This window comes from Polyergus mexicanus, unplaced genomic scaffold, assembly GCF_030449975.1.
Source record: "Polyergus mexicanus isolate NDT 795.1 unplaced genomic scaffold, iyPolMexi1.0 SCAF_9, whole genome shotgun sequence".
Lineage (NCBI taxonomy): Eukaryota > Metazoa > Arthropoda > Insecta > Hymenoptera > Formicidae > Polyergus > Polyergus mexicanus.
Window position 1 is genome coordinate 7,710,074 of NW_027223329.1, and position 13,185 is coordinate 7,723,258.

The 13,185-nt window shown below is 32.3% G+C and overlaps 4 protein-coding genes across 7 annotated transcripts; 1 reads left to right on the forward strand and 3 right to left on the reverse strand.

The window, feature by feature from the left end:
* The first annotated feature begins 349 nt into the window (after positions 1 to 349).
* On the forward strand, positions 350 to 2,942 carry LOC138935967 (sperm-associated antigen 7 homolog). Its single transcript, XM_070300955.1, has 5 exons — positions 350 to 563; positions 676 to 743; positions 824 to 912; positions 1,012 to 1,349; positions 1,632 to 2,942. Exons 1-5 carry the CDS (start codon positions 485 to 487, stop codon positions 1,754 to 1,756), a joined length of 699 nt encoding a protein of 232 aa, XP_070157056.1. The 5' UTR covers positions 350 to 484; the 3' UTR covers positions 1,757 to 2,942.
* Positions 950 to 5,474, reverse strand: Exo84 (exocyst 84). Its single transcript, XM_070300950.1, has 8 exons — positions 5,221 to 5,474; positions 4,550 to 4,911; positions 4,169 to 4,471; positions 3,953 to 4,100; positions 3,242 to 3,754; positions 3,018 to 3,148; positions 2,488 to 2,904; positions 950 to 2,403 (listed from the first exon to the last, which is right to left on the reverse strand). Exons 1-8 carry the CDS (start codon positions 5,276 to 5,278, stop codon positions 2,197 to 2,199), a joined length of 2,139 nt encoding a protein of 712 aa, XP_070157051.1. The 5' UTR covers positions 5,279 to 5,474; the 3' UTR covers positions 950 to 2,196.
* A 1,256-nt stretch (positions 5,475 to 6,730) lies between these two features.
* Positions 6,731 to 8,371, reverse strand: Prosalpha3 (proteasome alpha3 subunit). The gene is made up of 3 exons (XM_070301182.1): positions 8,265 to 8,371; positions 7,204 to 7,831; positions 6,731 to 7,081 (listed from the first exon to the last, which is right to left on the reverse strand). Exons 1-3 carry the CDS (start codon positions 8,265 to 8,267, stop codon positions 6,939 to 6,941), a joined length of 774 nt encoding a protein of 257 aa, XP_070157283.1. The 5' UTR covers positions 8,268 to 8,371; the 3' UTR covers positions 6,731 to 6,938.
* A 467-nt stretch (positions 8,372 to 8,838) lies between these two features.
* LOC138936199 (uncharacterized) lies at positions 8,839 to 11,735 on the reverse strand. 4 transcript variants are annotated; one of them, XM_070301389.1, is made up of 7 exons: positions 11,577 to 11,735; positions 10,816 to 10,853; positions 10,540 to 10,706; positions 10,256 to 10,369; positions 9,987 to 10,166; positions 9,628 to 9,861; positions 8,839 to 9,494 (listed from the first exon to the last, which is right to left on the reverse strand). In XM_070301389.1, the coding sequence occupies exons 3-7, from the start codon at positions 10,702 to 10,704 to the stop codon at positions 9,102 to 9,104; spliced, it is 1,086 nt and encodes a 361-aa protein (XP_070157490.1). In that variant the 5' UTR covers positions 10,705 to 10,706; positions 10,816 to 10,853; positions 11,577 to 11,735; the 3' UTR covers positions 8,839 to 9,101. The 4 variants fall into 4 exon arrangements, with proteins under 4 accessions (XP_070157490.1, XP_070157492.1, XP_070157489.1 ...); XM_070301391.1 differs by lacking the exon at positions 11,577 to 11,735 and adding an exon at positions 11,446 to 11,565; XM_070301388.1 differs by lacking the exon at positions 10,816 to 10,853.
* Between the last annotated feature and the right edge of the window lie 1,450 nt (positions 11,736 to 13,185).

Sequence of the window (13,185 nt, forward strand, 5' to 3'; positions counted from 1 at the left end):
TTCTTAAAAAAAAAATAGTCAAAGGATTGTCGGAATATATTTCGGCGAAAGAAATTATTCGAGAGCGCATTATTCCGCGTCTACTTTGGAATTTCGATATTACTTTCAACAAATCATATTTTTGCAATTGGCGCAAATTTTTAAAACACATACGATACGACATCTAGCTATTAGTTTAACACAGATTTGGAAAAGTAACTATACAAAATAAATTGTCCTTGGGTTTGTTCTTTGCAACTGAACTGGCTGCACTGGTTCAGAGTTTATCTTTTTCTCTTCCCATTAGAAGGAGAAGGATGGCCTCTGAACTAGTGCAGCCAGTTCAGCTGTAAAGAACAGATCTCTTTTCTCTCCGATGTGATTTGGTGTAATTTGACCGAACATACTTGTGTTTATATACGATCGATGGTTTTTGTGGTCTGAGAATTTGTTCGTGACCTCCTCTTCCTGATATATCGACAAGACTGAATAAATCGTCAAGATCATGGATTTATTGGGTTCCATTCTAAAATCCATGGATAAACCACCGTCAGTGAACGACAAGCAGAAGGCGCTCATGAAAAGTCAGTTGATTCCTAACCTAAAAATACGCAATTTACAAAAAGACAAACGAACGATTTCGTCAAAAGCTTTAAGAATTTCGTTGGCTTATGTGAACTCATTTCAATTATGCAGAACAGCAAGAGGAATATCAGAAACGTCAGAGGGCCGAGGCGGAAAAGTTAAAAATCTTTCGGCAAAAGGTAGTCCTCATTTCATTTTTCTCATATTTCTCAACTAATTATTCAGTTTTGTTTAACGCGATATTATTTTCATATCGTAGATTGAAGAAGAAATTAATAAGTTTTTACAGGATGACAATATGAAAGAACACAAATTTTCTGCCATGGATCAGATACACAGGAGCATTGTGTAGGTACTAATGTATTATTTTGTGATTACATCTGAAAGAGTTAAACTCATACATTGTGGAACTTTTATATTATACATTTCTTTATCTTGGATTTTCAGTTACGACGTAGCGGAAGTGGCAAATGTTTTGGCATATTCCTTTGGCGAGGAAGGTGTCGACCGGTATATTATGATCTTTAAGAGGGAATACGCGCCTTCGGAGGATCAATTAAACACATTACGCAAAGGTGAGGAGTGGAATGAGGAAGTCGCGAAAAAGTTAAAGAAAGAAAGAGAGAATAAAGCCAAAGAGGAAGCAGAGTATTCAAAATCTAGAAAACGAAAGGAGAATTTTGTGCCTAATAGCTTCTACAAAGATAAATATCAACATTTAATTGGCAAGGAAGCTGCTCTCGAAGCTGCTAGAAAAACAGAAGCCAATAGCAGTTATGGATGTGGTGAGCATAAATACAAATATAAATACAAATGTATATAGTGGGTATCCTAACTCTTATAATCTTTACTGCAATCAAGAATCATTCAATGCTTATTGTATGGATGAAAAAAAAGATACGATAATATACAAATAATTTGAATGATAAATCAAATAATAGTTTGCGTTTGTGCAGTCAAAATTATAAAAGTTATTACAAGATTTAGAGTTTTTATCTGTGTATATATGTGAGAGACTCATCCCACACATACACAGATGCACTAGTAAAATTTGTCTTAAATTCTAGTTCCTAGTGAAAATAAAAAAGACCAAAGAAGTATAGAACAAACTCTTGCTGACATACGTGCTAAGAAAAGGAAATTGGAAACTAATAATAAAACTGGCGGTTGCAGCGACAACAGTACAAAATAGTGCTATTATATAAATAATCATAGGTATACATAAATTATCTATATCCAATTGATTGTAAATAATACAGCACATTAGATGTTACAATGTTATTACAGATTATTACATTATATGCATACCTAGAGAAATCGCACATGGTAATCTATTTTATTAAATTTCCGAATTTACTTGTTTGTTCAAGCATCTTACGAGTTCTATAATGGCATTACAATTAATATATATCTGCATTAGAAGTGAAGCAACAAATTACTTCCATTTCATCTCATTATGATACATATATCTACTACATTTAAGAAACTCGATTTCATATGTACAATATAATACATCGTTCTACACATTACATACATATAATGTACGTATGTATGTACAAACAGCGAATGTTCTTTTTTTTATTCCTGACATTTTTCCTCGCATATAAATCAAATGATTTAGCAACAATTCAGTTAAAGATATTCTGTAGTGGAGTATTTAGGAACTGATGTTCTCGGAGCCGGTTTCGGTTTTGTAGGCGATAAAGATTCGAATACAATTTGTTCTTTCAGCGCAAGCAGCTTTGTAAATTTCTGATTTGTCACGGATTTGTACAATTCCATTCCTCGGACGATAATAATGTCTCGCACATACGCTGCATTATTTTGTACTAATTTTCGCTGAAAAGGAATAAAATTTTGTAATGCTATTACAACACCTATTTATGTAATACAGTAGCTTGATAGAAATAACTATTGTGTTACCTCTTGCTTCAACTTTGGATCCGTAAGCGAGACAATCAAATGTTGAACTTCGACCCGCATCACAGATACAAGTGCGTTATCTATTGTAGACATAAGCTCGGGTATAGCTACGCTAAGACAATCTTCTAATAAACTGACATAAATTTTGGAGAAGGTTAATGTATTGTGTGTCAGCGATATCCAACAGTCATTTGTCGCGTACGACGATGGTATGCCAATACCAAGCTCGTCTAACTCCAATAATAGTTTCTGTAAATTCTGACTAGTTTCCAGATTTGTCGGTCGCCAAGTATCCTCCGCCACATGACGCTTCATTGTATTTATACAACTCTCTCCTGCGTCTTGGATGGCTTTGGCTAATGGAGATCTGATTTGTCCATCTAACTGGTAACGAAAGTCCATGCCCAGCTGAGTTACCTGGAAATTGAATTGTTACAAACTCATATGCTGAAATTGTATTCATGTATGTAAATATACGTAACATACACTTAATATCTATATCTCTATTTTAATTTTTGAAGAATACGCACCTGATCGCAATGACCTCGAACAGCGACAATGCACTCTACCAATATGCTTAGCGTGACTTGCGGTACAAAAAGCTGTTCAGCTAAGTGCGATGTTAAGTGTTTCACCTCTTGGCTGCACCATACAATTAAACCTTGAATAACAACGTGCAAATCAATTTGCAAATTAATCTATCATTCGTGATCAATATTATCAATATTATATATCTTTATTACTGTTAAATTACCGGAAGTACAGTTTGTAGATTGAGGAAAGGTTTTCAAGAATTCTCTCGCTATTTCCACTATATTGCTGAAGGCAATCGCGCTGAGTTGCTTTACATAAGCCACAGTTGTGCTTTCTCGTTTGATCCTCTTCAGTCGCGCCTTTAGCACTGCGCTGCATAATCGTAGATACAAGTGGCACGCTTGAGCACTCCTGTTCAACTGTATCAGGAGCTTGACCGTACGTCGCGCGCTTCTCAAACCACCCCCTTGCAACGACCTTGCTTCGGCGTTCGATTCTAGTTCCTTGGTCAGCACATTTACCAAAGACCGACCTCTATCGTTCACTTTCGTCTGGATCTCTGTCAGTAGCGGTATCGGTTGAGCATCCTTCAGATAGGCCTTTGCTTTCTCTAATAAACTGTAAGCCTCCTCAAAGTGTCGTTGCGCTATGCAGGAATCCAAATCCTCGGCCACTTCCAGCACCCACTCCGGAGGCGGTTCGTGATATTCCGAATCGTCGTCGTCGTCCATCCCTAACGAGAATTTGGGATGGAAATCCTCAAAATTTGAATAATTGTAAAGATGCTTGACGAGTAAAATATTGAGCAAAAAAAGTCAGGTAGCCGATATAAGCCAAAAGCAGGTGGAGGCAGAACAACATGCACGAATAAAATAAATGCCAAAAGATTCGTTTGAAATACAAGAACGCTTTTCATATCTGCAAATCTCACCTAATGTATTAGAATCTAAAGACATCGAACGAGACGGCGCTGCTTTATCTTCTTTTGGGTGTTTATCGTTATCTGGCGCGTTATCAGCCGAATTCTCCTCTACTAGCTTTGCTCTTTTTGCTTGTTCGCACTTATCTAACCACTCTTTCTGTAAAATAAATAAATTCAAATAATTCCACTTTGTGTTTTAGGATTATTATTTTTGAATACACTAACTTTACTTGTCGCTGTGGGGCACTGAAACACCCTTGTGTCGGAAAATGCCAATAGTTTGAAGGCTAGCTTAACTGTGCCATGATCCCTCACATTGACAATCGCTAGGCTTTCAAGATTATAAACCGCCTGCATTTTATATCTAGGTGGACCGCGCCTGCCACCATTCGCCAGCCAAGATGCGACCATCAAAACGTCATTGAATAAATATGCATGAATTCTCTTTAAAGGTGTTCCTTCTATAGGATCTAACTCAAGCAGAGAACCTTCATGTAAGCACACACGTCCTGGAGTTTCAGCTAAGCTCTATGAAAAAAAAAAAAAAAAGAATAGATTTTTGTTCACTTTTATAATATATTTTATTCGCTAGATATAACGACCAACCAGAGCTCCTTCAACATTTTCAATCAATTGAATGAGTTTTTGCTTTTGTTCTTCTTCCTTAGACACAGAATTAGTTGAGTTCTCTTGCTGTGATTCAGACAAATCTTCAAAAACAACACCCGCTGTTCTCGTAGATCCTAGCATGCTCAACAAAGCACGTTGTTCGCTCAAAAGCTGTGACAATTGATACATCTCGCTTTCCAGATGCGAGATCTCCTTGGCAGTCTCGATAAACTGCATATAATTTTGATAGACATTTCGTTTCAATTGAGCAGATGTGTTATTTGCCAATTCCTGTATCTTCGCACGCTGTTGCCTCAGTTCGTCTGCACCAATGCATTGTGCACTGAGTTCCTTCACAACTATAAATAAAAAGAATCAAATAAGTAAATATAACTAATTAATCATCTTTTGTATATTTTAAAATCCGTATTAAACTTCATAAAGATCTAATGAATCAATGAAACATTTATATGACATGTTGGAGACAGCACAAGAAAATTAATAAATTTTGAATATCGCCTGACAAGTCTCTTATGACTGAAAATAGATCATCTGATCCTATTATGTTTAATAAACTCATTGAAAAATCGAGAGATAAGATTGAAAGATAGAATTTTATATTCCTTAACGCGCTCGCGCGCGTCAAGTACGTGTGTGAAGTAACTCACATTCATCTGGATTGAAGTCCTCGGCTGCGAAAACTTTCGTTAAATTATTATCAGCCATTGTAGAAGACACTCGTCTCTCTTCCTCTCTGCGGACAAGTGTTTATTATTATCAATAATAAAAGTTATGTGTTTTTGTCATGTTATATTTCCATCGAATCCCTTCACGTCACTTGTCACGAATAAATCGACATGGTTTATATCATTTAACATAACACCTCCTCCGCCTCGACCTAACCTGACCCAATCTTCGGTATTTTCTGCCAGCCACTAAAGACGAAGCTGATAATGAGATTGCTCGATAAAGTCACAGCGCTCTTTATTTATCCTCAAGCCCATATGATAACCATTAGAATTTACCGATGCACGATTAGCATATATGTTCATTTCACGGTTACCTTACAAATATGTCGGAATCAAATCTACTTTCAACGAGACGCACCAGATGGTGTCGTCTCGTTACGTTTGTACGCGAATTTATTTATTTGCATATTTATTATAGTAAAATTTTCAAGTTCGTTGCAAAATTTATATTCAAACAACAATCGTCGATGCGAAAATAATTTTTGTAAAGTGAATCTTTATGTTCGAATCGATATTTTCGGTAACTTATATTTGCAGTTTTTACACAGTCTTTCAGCTGGGAGTGTGGCGGCTCCTGTAATCCGGCTACTCGGAGGCTGGTTATGTAGGAGGGTCTGAGGTCGGGGGAACCTGCTGCTGCAGGTCTCACGTTGACTGGGCGTCCGCACTAAGCTCGCCATCAATATGGGCACCCTGGAGGAGTCCGGGGTGACCAGGTTAGCTAAGGAGAGGCGAACCGGGCCAGAGGGGAAACCCAGCAGCCAAAAGTCTCCGTGGCGGGCAGTAGTGGGATCGCGCCCACGAGTGGGACCGCATCTGCAGCCTGGCTGATATGATCCGACACATAACTTTTGCATTTTTTTTCGATTTTTCTATGATCCTGAAAGCCTCTTCTAATGCATTTTCACAAGATTTGATTTTTTCGAGATACTTTTGCACATATTTTTTAATTATATAACCGACGCGTCTGTCGAGAATACGAATGCTAATTTCGAAGTTTTATACTTTTTTTTTAACAATCGTGGATACACTGATTAAAACTATCTTTAAGCGCTTGAATTTATATATATATTTCAGAATAAATCTGATTATAAAAAGTTAATAGAACAAATTTTAGAAAGAATATGAAAAATAGCTTTAGAAAGAGTAACTTAACCTAACCATGTGTTTCATGTTTGTATTATTTCATTAACATTATTTATGCATATATATTAAACTGATATATAAGTTTTCATTAAGTTTACTTATATTTTAATTCAAGTCTATTATACTGTACAGATATTTAATACAAATGTATTAAATTATAGAATATATACCTAGAACAAAGTTAGACGATTGTAATTACACGAAGGCATTTCTCTTAATCATACTGTTAAGAAAAAGGAGTATATAAGGAGAAGGAATATATAATATGTAACACATATTTATGGAAAAATTTTTATCCATTGTGTTGTCTTATAAAGAAAATGATGTTCTCACATATTGGTAAGAATAAACTTACTGTGGCAAGGAAAAAATTTATAATATATAATATAAAGATTTAAATTGTTTGTAAATTAATTTTTTTCTTGATATAATAAGCTTTGCCATCACAATACAATTTCCGGCTTATTCTTTTTTTTATCTAGTATAAAATTCTACGATTTCTGCTTTTCCTTCTTTGCTTGTTCCGCCAATGCTTCTAGTCGATCATGCTCTGCGATTAAAGCATTCACTTCATTTGCTGGCAGTATTTTCGTTTTTGTTTTACCATTTTCGCGTGTTAATATCGCCATTTCCACTGTAAATAAAAAAGAAAGACGTTAACGATTTTGTCACAAGCTATTTTAGAGTATTAAATTTATATTTATAATTTTATCGATTTTTAAAATTACATTAATTCATAGATAGATAAAAATTTACCTTTCTCAGCAGAGAGTTTGTTCATATCTAATGTTTTAGAGAGCACTTTAATAGCGAGCGCCATTGCATCTTTTAGAGTGGTCTCACCCTCTTTATATTCCTGTTTCAAGGACGATACCGCCGCTGCCGAATTATTCCCAATACACGTTGCCTTCCAACCACCATAATTTCCACTAGGATCTGACTGATATAACTGATAGCCATAGTATTTGTCCCATCCCATGTATAAAATAGATACACCAAAGGGTCTCTTCCCACCATATTGGGTGTATGCCTGTTTAACATCACATAACCACGAAACAAGCTGTTCACAGGGTATAGCTTCCCCATACTGAAGAAGATATCTCTGCGCGATAAGACGTAATTCATTTGTTAACACATTCGCATCTGAAGTAATACCAGCCACTGAACAAACTATGTCGTTGTTCAGTTTGTAGATCTTTTCTGAGAAAAACACTTCGTCCAATAACTTGTTGGTATTCCGTTTCTCAGCTACTAATAGAATACCATCGTTTGCTAATATACCCAAACAAGTACCAGCATGACTTATAGCTTCCATAGCATATTCGACTTGATAAAGTCTTCCCTCTGGTGAGAAAATCGTAGTACGCGTGTCATATCTACGTGCCTATAATGTAATAAATATATAATTAACATATTATATGTCAACTAAGACATTGACTTAACTGAGATTGATTTGTTGAAATTTACATTTTTATTCTACCATGAAATAAACGAATATGAATTCGAAATAAGATTATAAAACTGTTGCAAATTATAAAAAATTCTTCTAAATTAAATTTTAAGTGTTTAATACATGTTTTTTTTTTACTTTATTAAAATTCAGAATTTTGAATAAAATATATGGATTTGATTTTACAAATTTTACAGTATTAAATATAGTTACAGCAATATTTAACAGCAATCAATAAAATTTAATATTAGATTCGATGACAGTGCACTTCCCATATAACCTATGAACAACCAGTACCGAAAGCGCAGATGCGATCCCAAAGCTGAATAGATATAATATTGAATTAAAGCAAGGCTTATCATCTTACCATTTTGCGGAGACTTTTATGTTGTTAAAATAATTATCACTTAAATATTAAGAAAATGCCGCTTATAGATCTGACACCTCGAATGAAGAATGATTAGCAACAGATATATTGAAACTCTCGATTCTCTATTCGCTTATATTCGAGAATGGCATCGATAAAACTCGCAACAGTATCCAAGATCGATATAAACTTGAAACGAATAAGCGTGACATTTTTTTAAAATAATGTATACATACACACTTTCATATATTTGTTTTTTTTTAAACTATTTTATAAAATTCTCTTACTTCATAAACTATTCAAACGTAACCATTCAAAATCGATGACTCGAAAATTGATACGTAAAAATATGCAGTAATATAAAATGTCTTCTTTTTTTTTTAATATATTTTTTTCTTCTAATTTTTCTTCACAGTTTAGTTCCTTTATTTTTTCTTATTTTTTGTTTAATCTAAAGATGGGATCTTGATATAAGGAGAAGGGAATTATTTAGATATTCTCTACATTTGAGGATTTCAATGTGATTATGCAGGATAGCATTATAAAAATATTTATTAATTAGCTTCAAATATGGTTTAAAAACATACTTATCTAGATGAAAAATTGATTATTAACTTTTAGTTAGCCAAATATGTTAATATGCAAAAATATCTATAATGTTTTATGAACAAACTAAATAGCTTTTCTTTTCGTTAAAGATTTAGTTGACTCTATAAATTTATCACTAAAATATAAAAAAGATATATAATATGTTCTTCATATCTTTGCTCAAGTTACTAACATAATATCGAATGTATAAGATATATTATTGTCATCGTACATAGCGTCTGAGAAGTTTTATTTTTTTGTAGAGTCATCACGCAGTTTAAGCTCTTTCAATTGTTTGAGTAATTGTGCACTCTCCTCAGCAGCAGTGTTCTGAATATCTGTCAAATAAGCTAATCGATCATTGAATTGATCAAAAACATCACCCCATTTTAATCCCTTCTCAACTAAATCTCTATCATTTTGACTGATCTTTTTCTCCTCTACAGATTCTACTTTTTTGACATCTGAGTTACTCTTTAAGAAAGCCAGAAGTTTATCAGTGACTCGTTCAGATGCTTTAGAAGTACTTTCAATAACACATTCATTTAACTGAGTTTTTTTAACTTTTGTCTCATGATTAAAGAATGACAAATTTTTCTTTTCTCCATTGGTGTGCTGAGAACAATCTCGTGCAGATACTCCCTGAAAATGTATTTATTTATCAAATAATTAAAATTGAAAGTGATTACATGAATATTCTTATAGCATTATTCTTTTACAAATAAGCTCACACAAATGATTATAAATGTTATAAAAAGCATATAATGTTTATTACCATATCAGTACTACACAGAGAATGTTCCAATTGCTGATTAGTGTCATTGCATTCAGGAGCTAATTTATCATATAATGTTTTATAGAATAAATTTTGAAATTGAGTTGATTCAGCTTGAATACTTGCATCAAGATTACCATTTATCTGACTTTTGTCAAGATCATCTTGTGTAGTTAGTGTATCACAAAATATTGCAGGAGTAGTACATGGAGGACGTAATGGTAGTTCTTGTACCTAATTATAGTAAAAACAAAAAATATATATAATTATATGTATAATTGTAATATAATATATTAATTATAATTATAATTTATTTAGTTAAATATACATTCAATTTCTTTGTTTAAAATATAGCTTACCACATCTTTTACTAACAAAGTTGTTCTTGTAGTATTAATCCCTTCCTTAAGATTTGCTATACGCTTTCGTTCGCTATCTCTGAATTTTTTTTTCTCCGATTTTGACAATCCAGGCATGCATCGTATCACTTTTTTATTTGCTGACGTTTCCATTGGGTCATAAGATGGAACTTTTGGTTCCTGTCAAACAAGTCATGTAAATGTATTAACTCATTTAAAGTATATTGATAGAAATTTCTCATAATACAAATTATTGCTATGTTTCATACCTCTTCCCAGTTTTCACCTGACTCTTGTATATTTATTATGTCTTCTTCTTGTTTAATATGTCCAGTATCCACATCTATCAATTTTCCAAGACTTGGACATGTTGCAATATGTTCCTACAATATTAAAAAATGTAAAATATAATAACATTAATAAAATAGAAAAAAAACAGAAACATTTTTGAAAAATATATGTTGAGTATTTTGAGCAATATAAATTTACATAAAGTAAACAGCTAGGTAAACAGCATAATTTATGTTGTGTGTGTATATAGATTTATATATACCTTAAGATGGTCACGATCTACTATATGACTTCTATCTAATGGACATTCTACCTTATTTTCTGTTTTAGCGCTTTTTTTGCATTTAGCTATATGATTCATAAATCTGTATTGAGCAATGCGATGCGCAGGATTATAGGGACAGCTGACTAAAAGATCTGCTTCCATTTCTGAAATTCAATTTTGAATTATGCAATACCGCTTACTGCAATGTCATCAACATAAAATTAATTACTAAATATGAAACTCTAGCAAAAATATGAGACAAAAAAATGTAACCTTTAAAGATAATCTTTTATATGTTGTTGTTGTTATCTCTGAAAAACAAAATCTGTTAATTTTTCAGAGTTTATGTATAGAATATTGGACATATTTTTTGTTATATATTAATATGAAAAGAAATTAATCAACTGTATATAAATAAACCTATCATGGAACTATTACAAGTTTTATGTTAAATGAAAAAATTACAAAAGCTCTTTTAATATATCGAGTTAAATTCAACATGAAATACATATAGTACAACTTAGTAAAAAAAACTAATCGCACTTCAAGTTTATAGTGCAAATTTTGCAATTAAACAAGGACACAGATCTATATTATTTCAATTATATTGTTAACATAAAATCATATTTTTTCTAATTAAATAAAATCATGTGATAATTATAATCAGAAATAACAGAAATAATGTATATAACAAATAAAACTAATCTGAATAAACAACCAATAAAGTTAAGAGATTTATTCCAATAATATCCATAAACTTTAACTTTATTATTAAAAACTGTTAATTTTATTAAAATATAAATAACTTGTTCAAAAGTTCGTTATGAGATAAAAATTTAGATACGCTTTATTTGTTAATTCCTGAAGAGATAGTTCATCAAAATCATAATATTGTATACTTACTTTTATGAAAAATAATATATTTTTACAATTTGAAATGATACCGATTGAACAAAATAATATTTAATCTCACTGCCAATAAAATAAATGTATTATGTATCTTATTCCTCGATGTGTTTAAGTACACACTGTACCTTTCTTCTTTTTTTATATATGAATTTCCTTTTTCTTCCCTTCTTCTTTTTTTTCTTCTTTATAGCTGCTTAGGCTTCTATAAAGACTTTGCCTACGATAGTTGGTTTATGAATTTCCGTCCATAAAATCTACTTTCCTCTTCCTTTTTGTGAGATAAAAAAAAAATCGCGTTATCACACCGTAGTAGTTTCTGATTGGCGTATCATCTTTGCCATGGATTCGCTGATTGGTTGATACTTATTACAGTATCATAGTCAAAAACATTATCTTCATATGTATTTTACGAATTGAAAGAAAAATAAATAATTTATAATTATTTCCAATTTCACTACTTAAATTCATAAATAGAACCGAAACATTTCTTGGAAGCTGTACACCGATGTATAGCTTTTATTGCTAAATATCTAATGAAAAATGTTTTTAGTTTAGATAATATAATGTAAAAAAGACTCTAGTTTATACTATAGATAGTATAGATTATAATAGATATAGAATTCTCAGTGGGTTCATCCAGTAGCATGACCGCTCAATGAGCAGCTGCTCGTGATTGGTGTATACTTCTACAATTTAAAAGATAAACCAATCATGAATAGCCGTTCACGAAGCGCCCAATGATCGATCGTGCTATTGAATGCCTGGATGTAGTCAGTGGTTTCCCGCCAAATGATCTACGAATCGTTGATGAGCGCGCTTTTCTCGTAAAAATCTGTCCCGTCCTTTATGCACACATAAAATGAATTTATTCTCGAAAGGAATAAAAGAGAGAATCAAGGTAATTGATGCACACAATAGTGTAAAGTACGTAACACACATTTTTTTCAGACATTTCACTCTTTATTTTTCTCTTGACTATAGTAACTTGAACTCTTTATACACACTCTCATAGCCTAAGTACGTGTAAATATAATAACAGAAACTATAAAATAACGCGTAAAACTTATTTTTAAAACCCTATGTTTACAGGCCTCGCGCTCTCTCTCTCTCTCTCTCTCTCTCTCTCTCTCTCTCTCTCTCTCTCTCTCTCTCTCTACTCTAATTCAATGGAATGATTGCAGATATTTATGTCTCACCCTTGCAATTCTCCATTGACATCAGAACTTCAAGAATAATAATAATTTTTGTGAATCTTATCACGTATACCTTTTCACTAAATTATGAAGAGTGCATGTTTTTCACACAATGCATAACAAAGCGACTTCTTGCACACACACAAATTTATAAATTATTTTGTAATAATAAGTTTTTATATTGAAAATTAATTGATCAAGAATGTACTGTCTTCCTCACAATGGATAGTGTTATTACATTAGCATTCGAATTACAATGAGAAATCCTGCTTTGTTGTGTGATATAAATTCATTTACCAAAATGTAGATTAATTTGATATATTTTTTATCCAATAAGATTTTTGTGGACATAGAAGGCCTTATTTTTAATATAATATAAATTCAAGATTTGGTGTTTAATTCACACATGTTTGTAAAGAACATATGTTTACCTTGATTAATTTTCATTATTAAAAACAAGTCTAATTTTAATTACAAAAAAAAAAAAAAAAAATTACCATGATAGATTCTTGAAAAACTCTGTAACGCATATAAAATTATA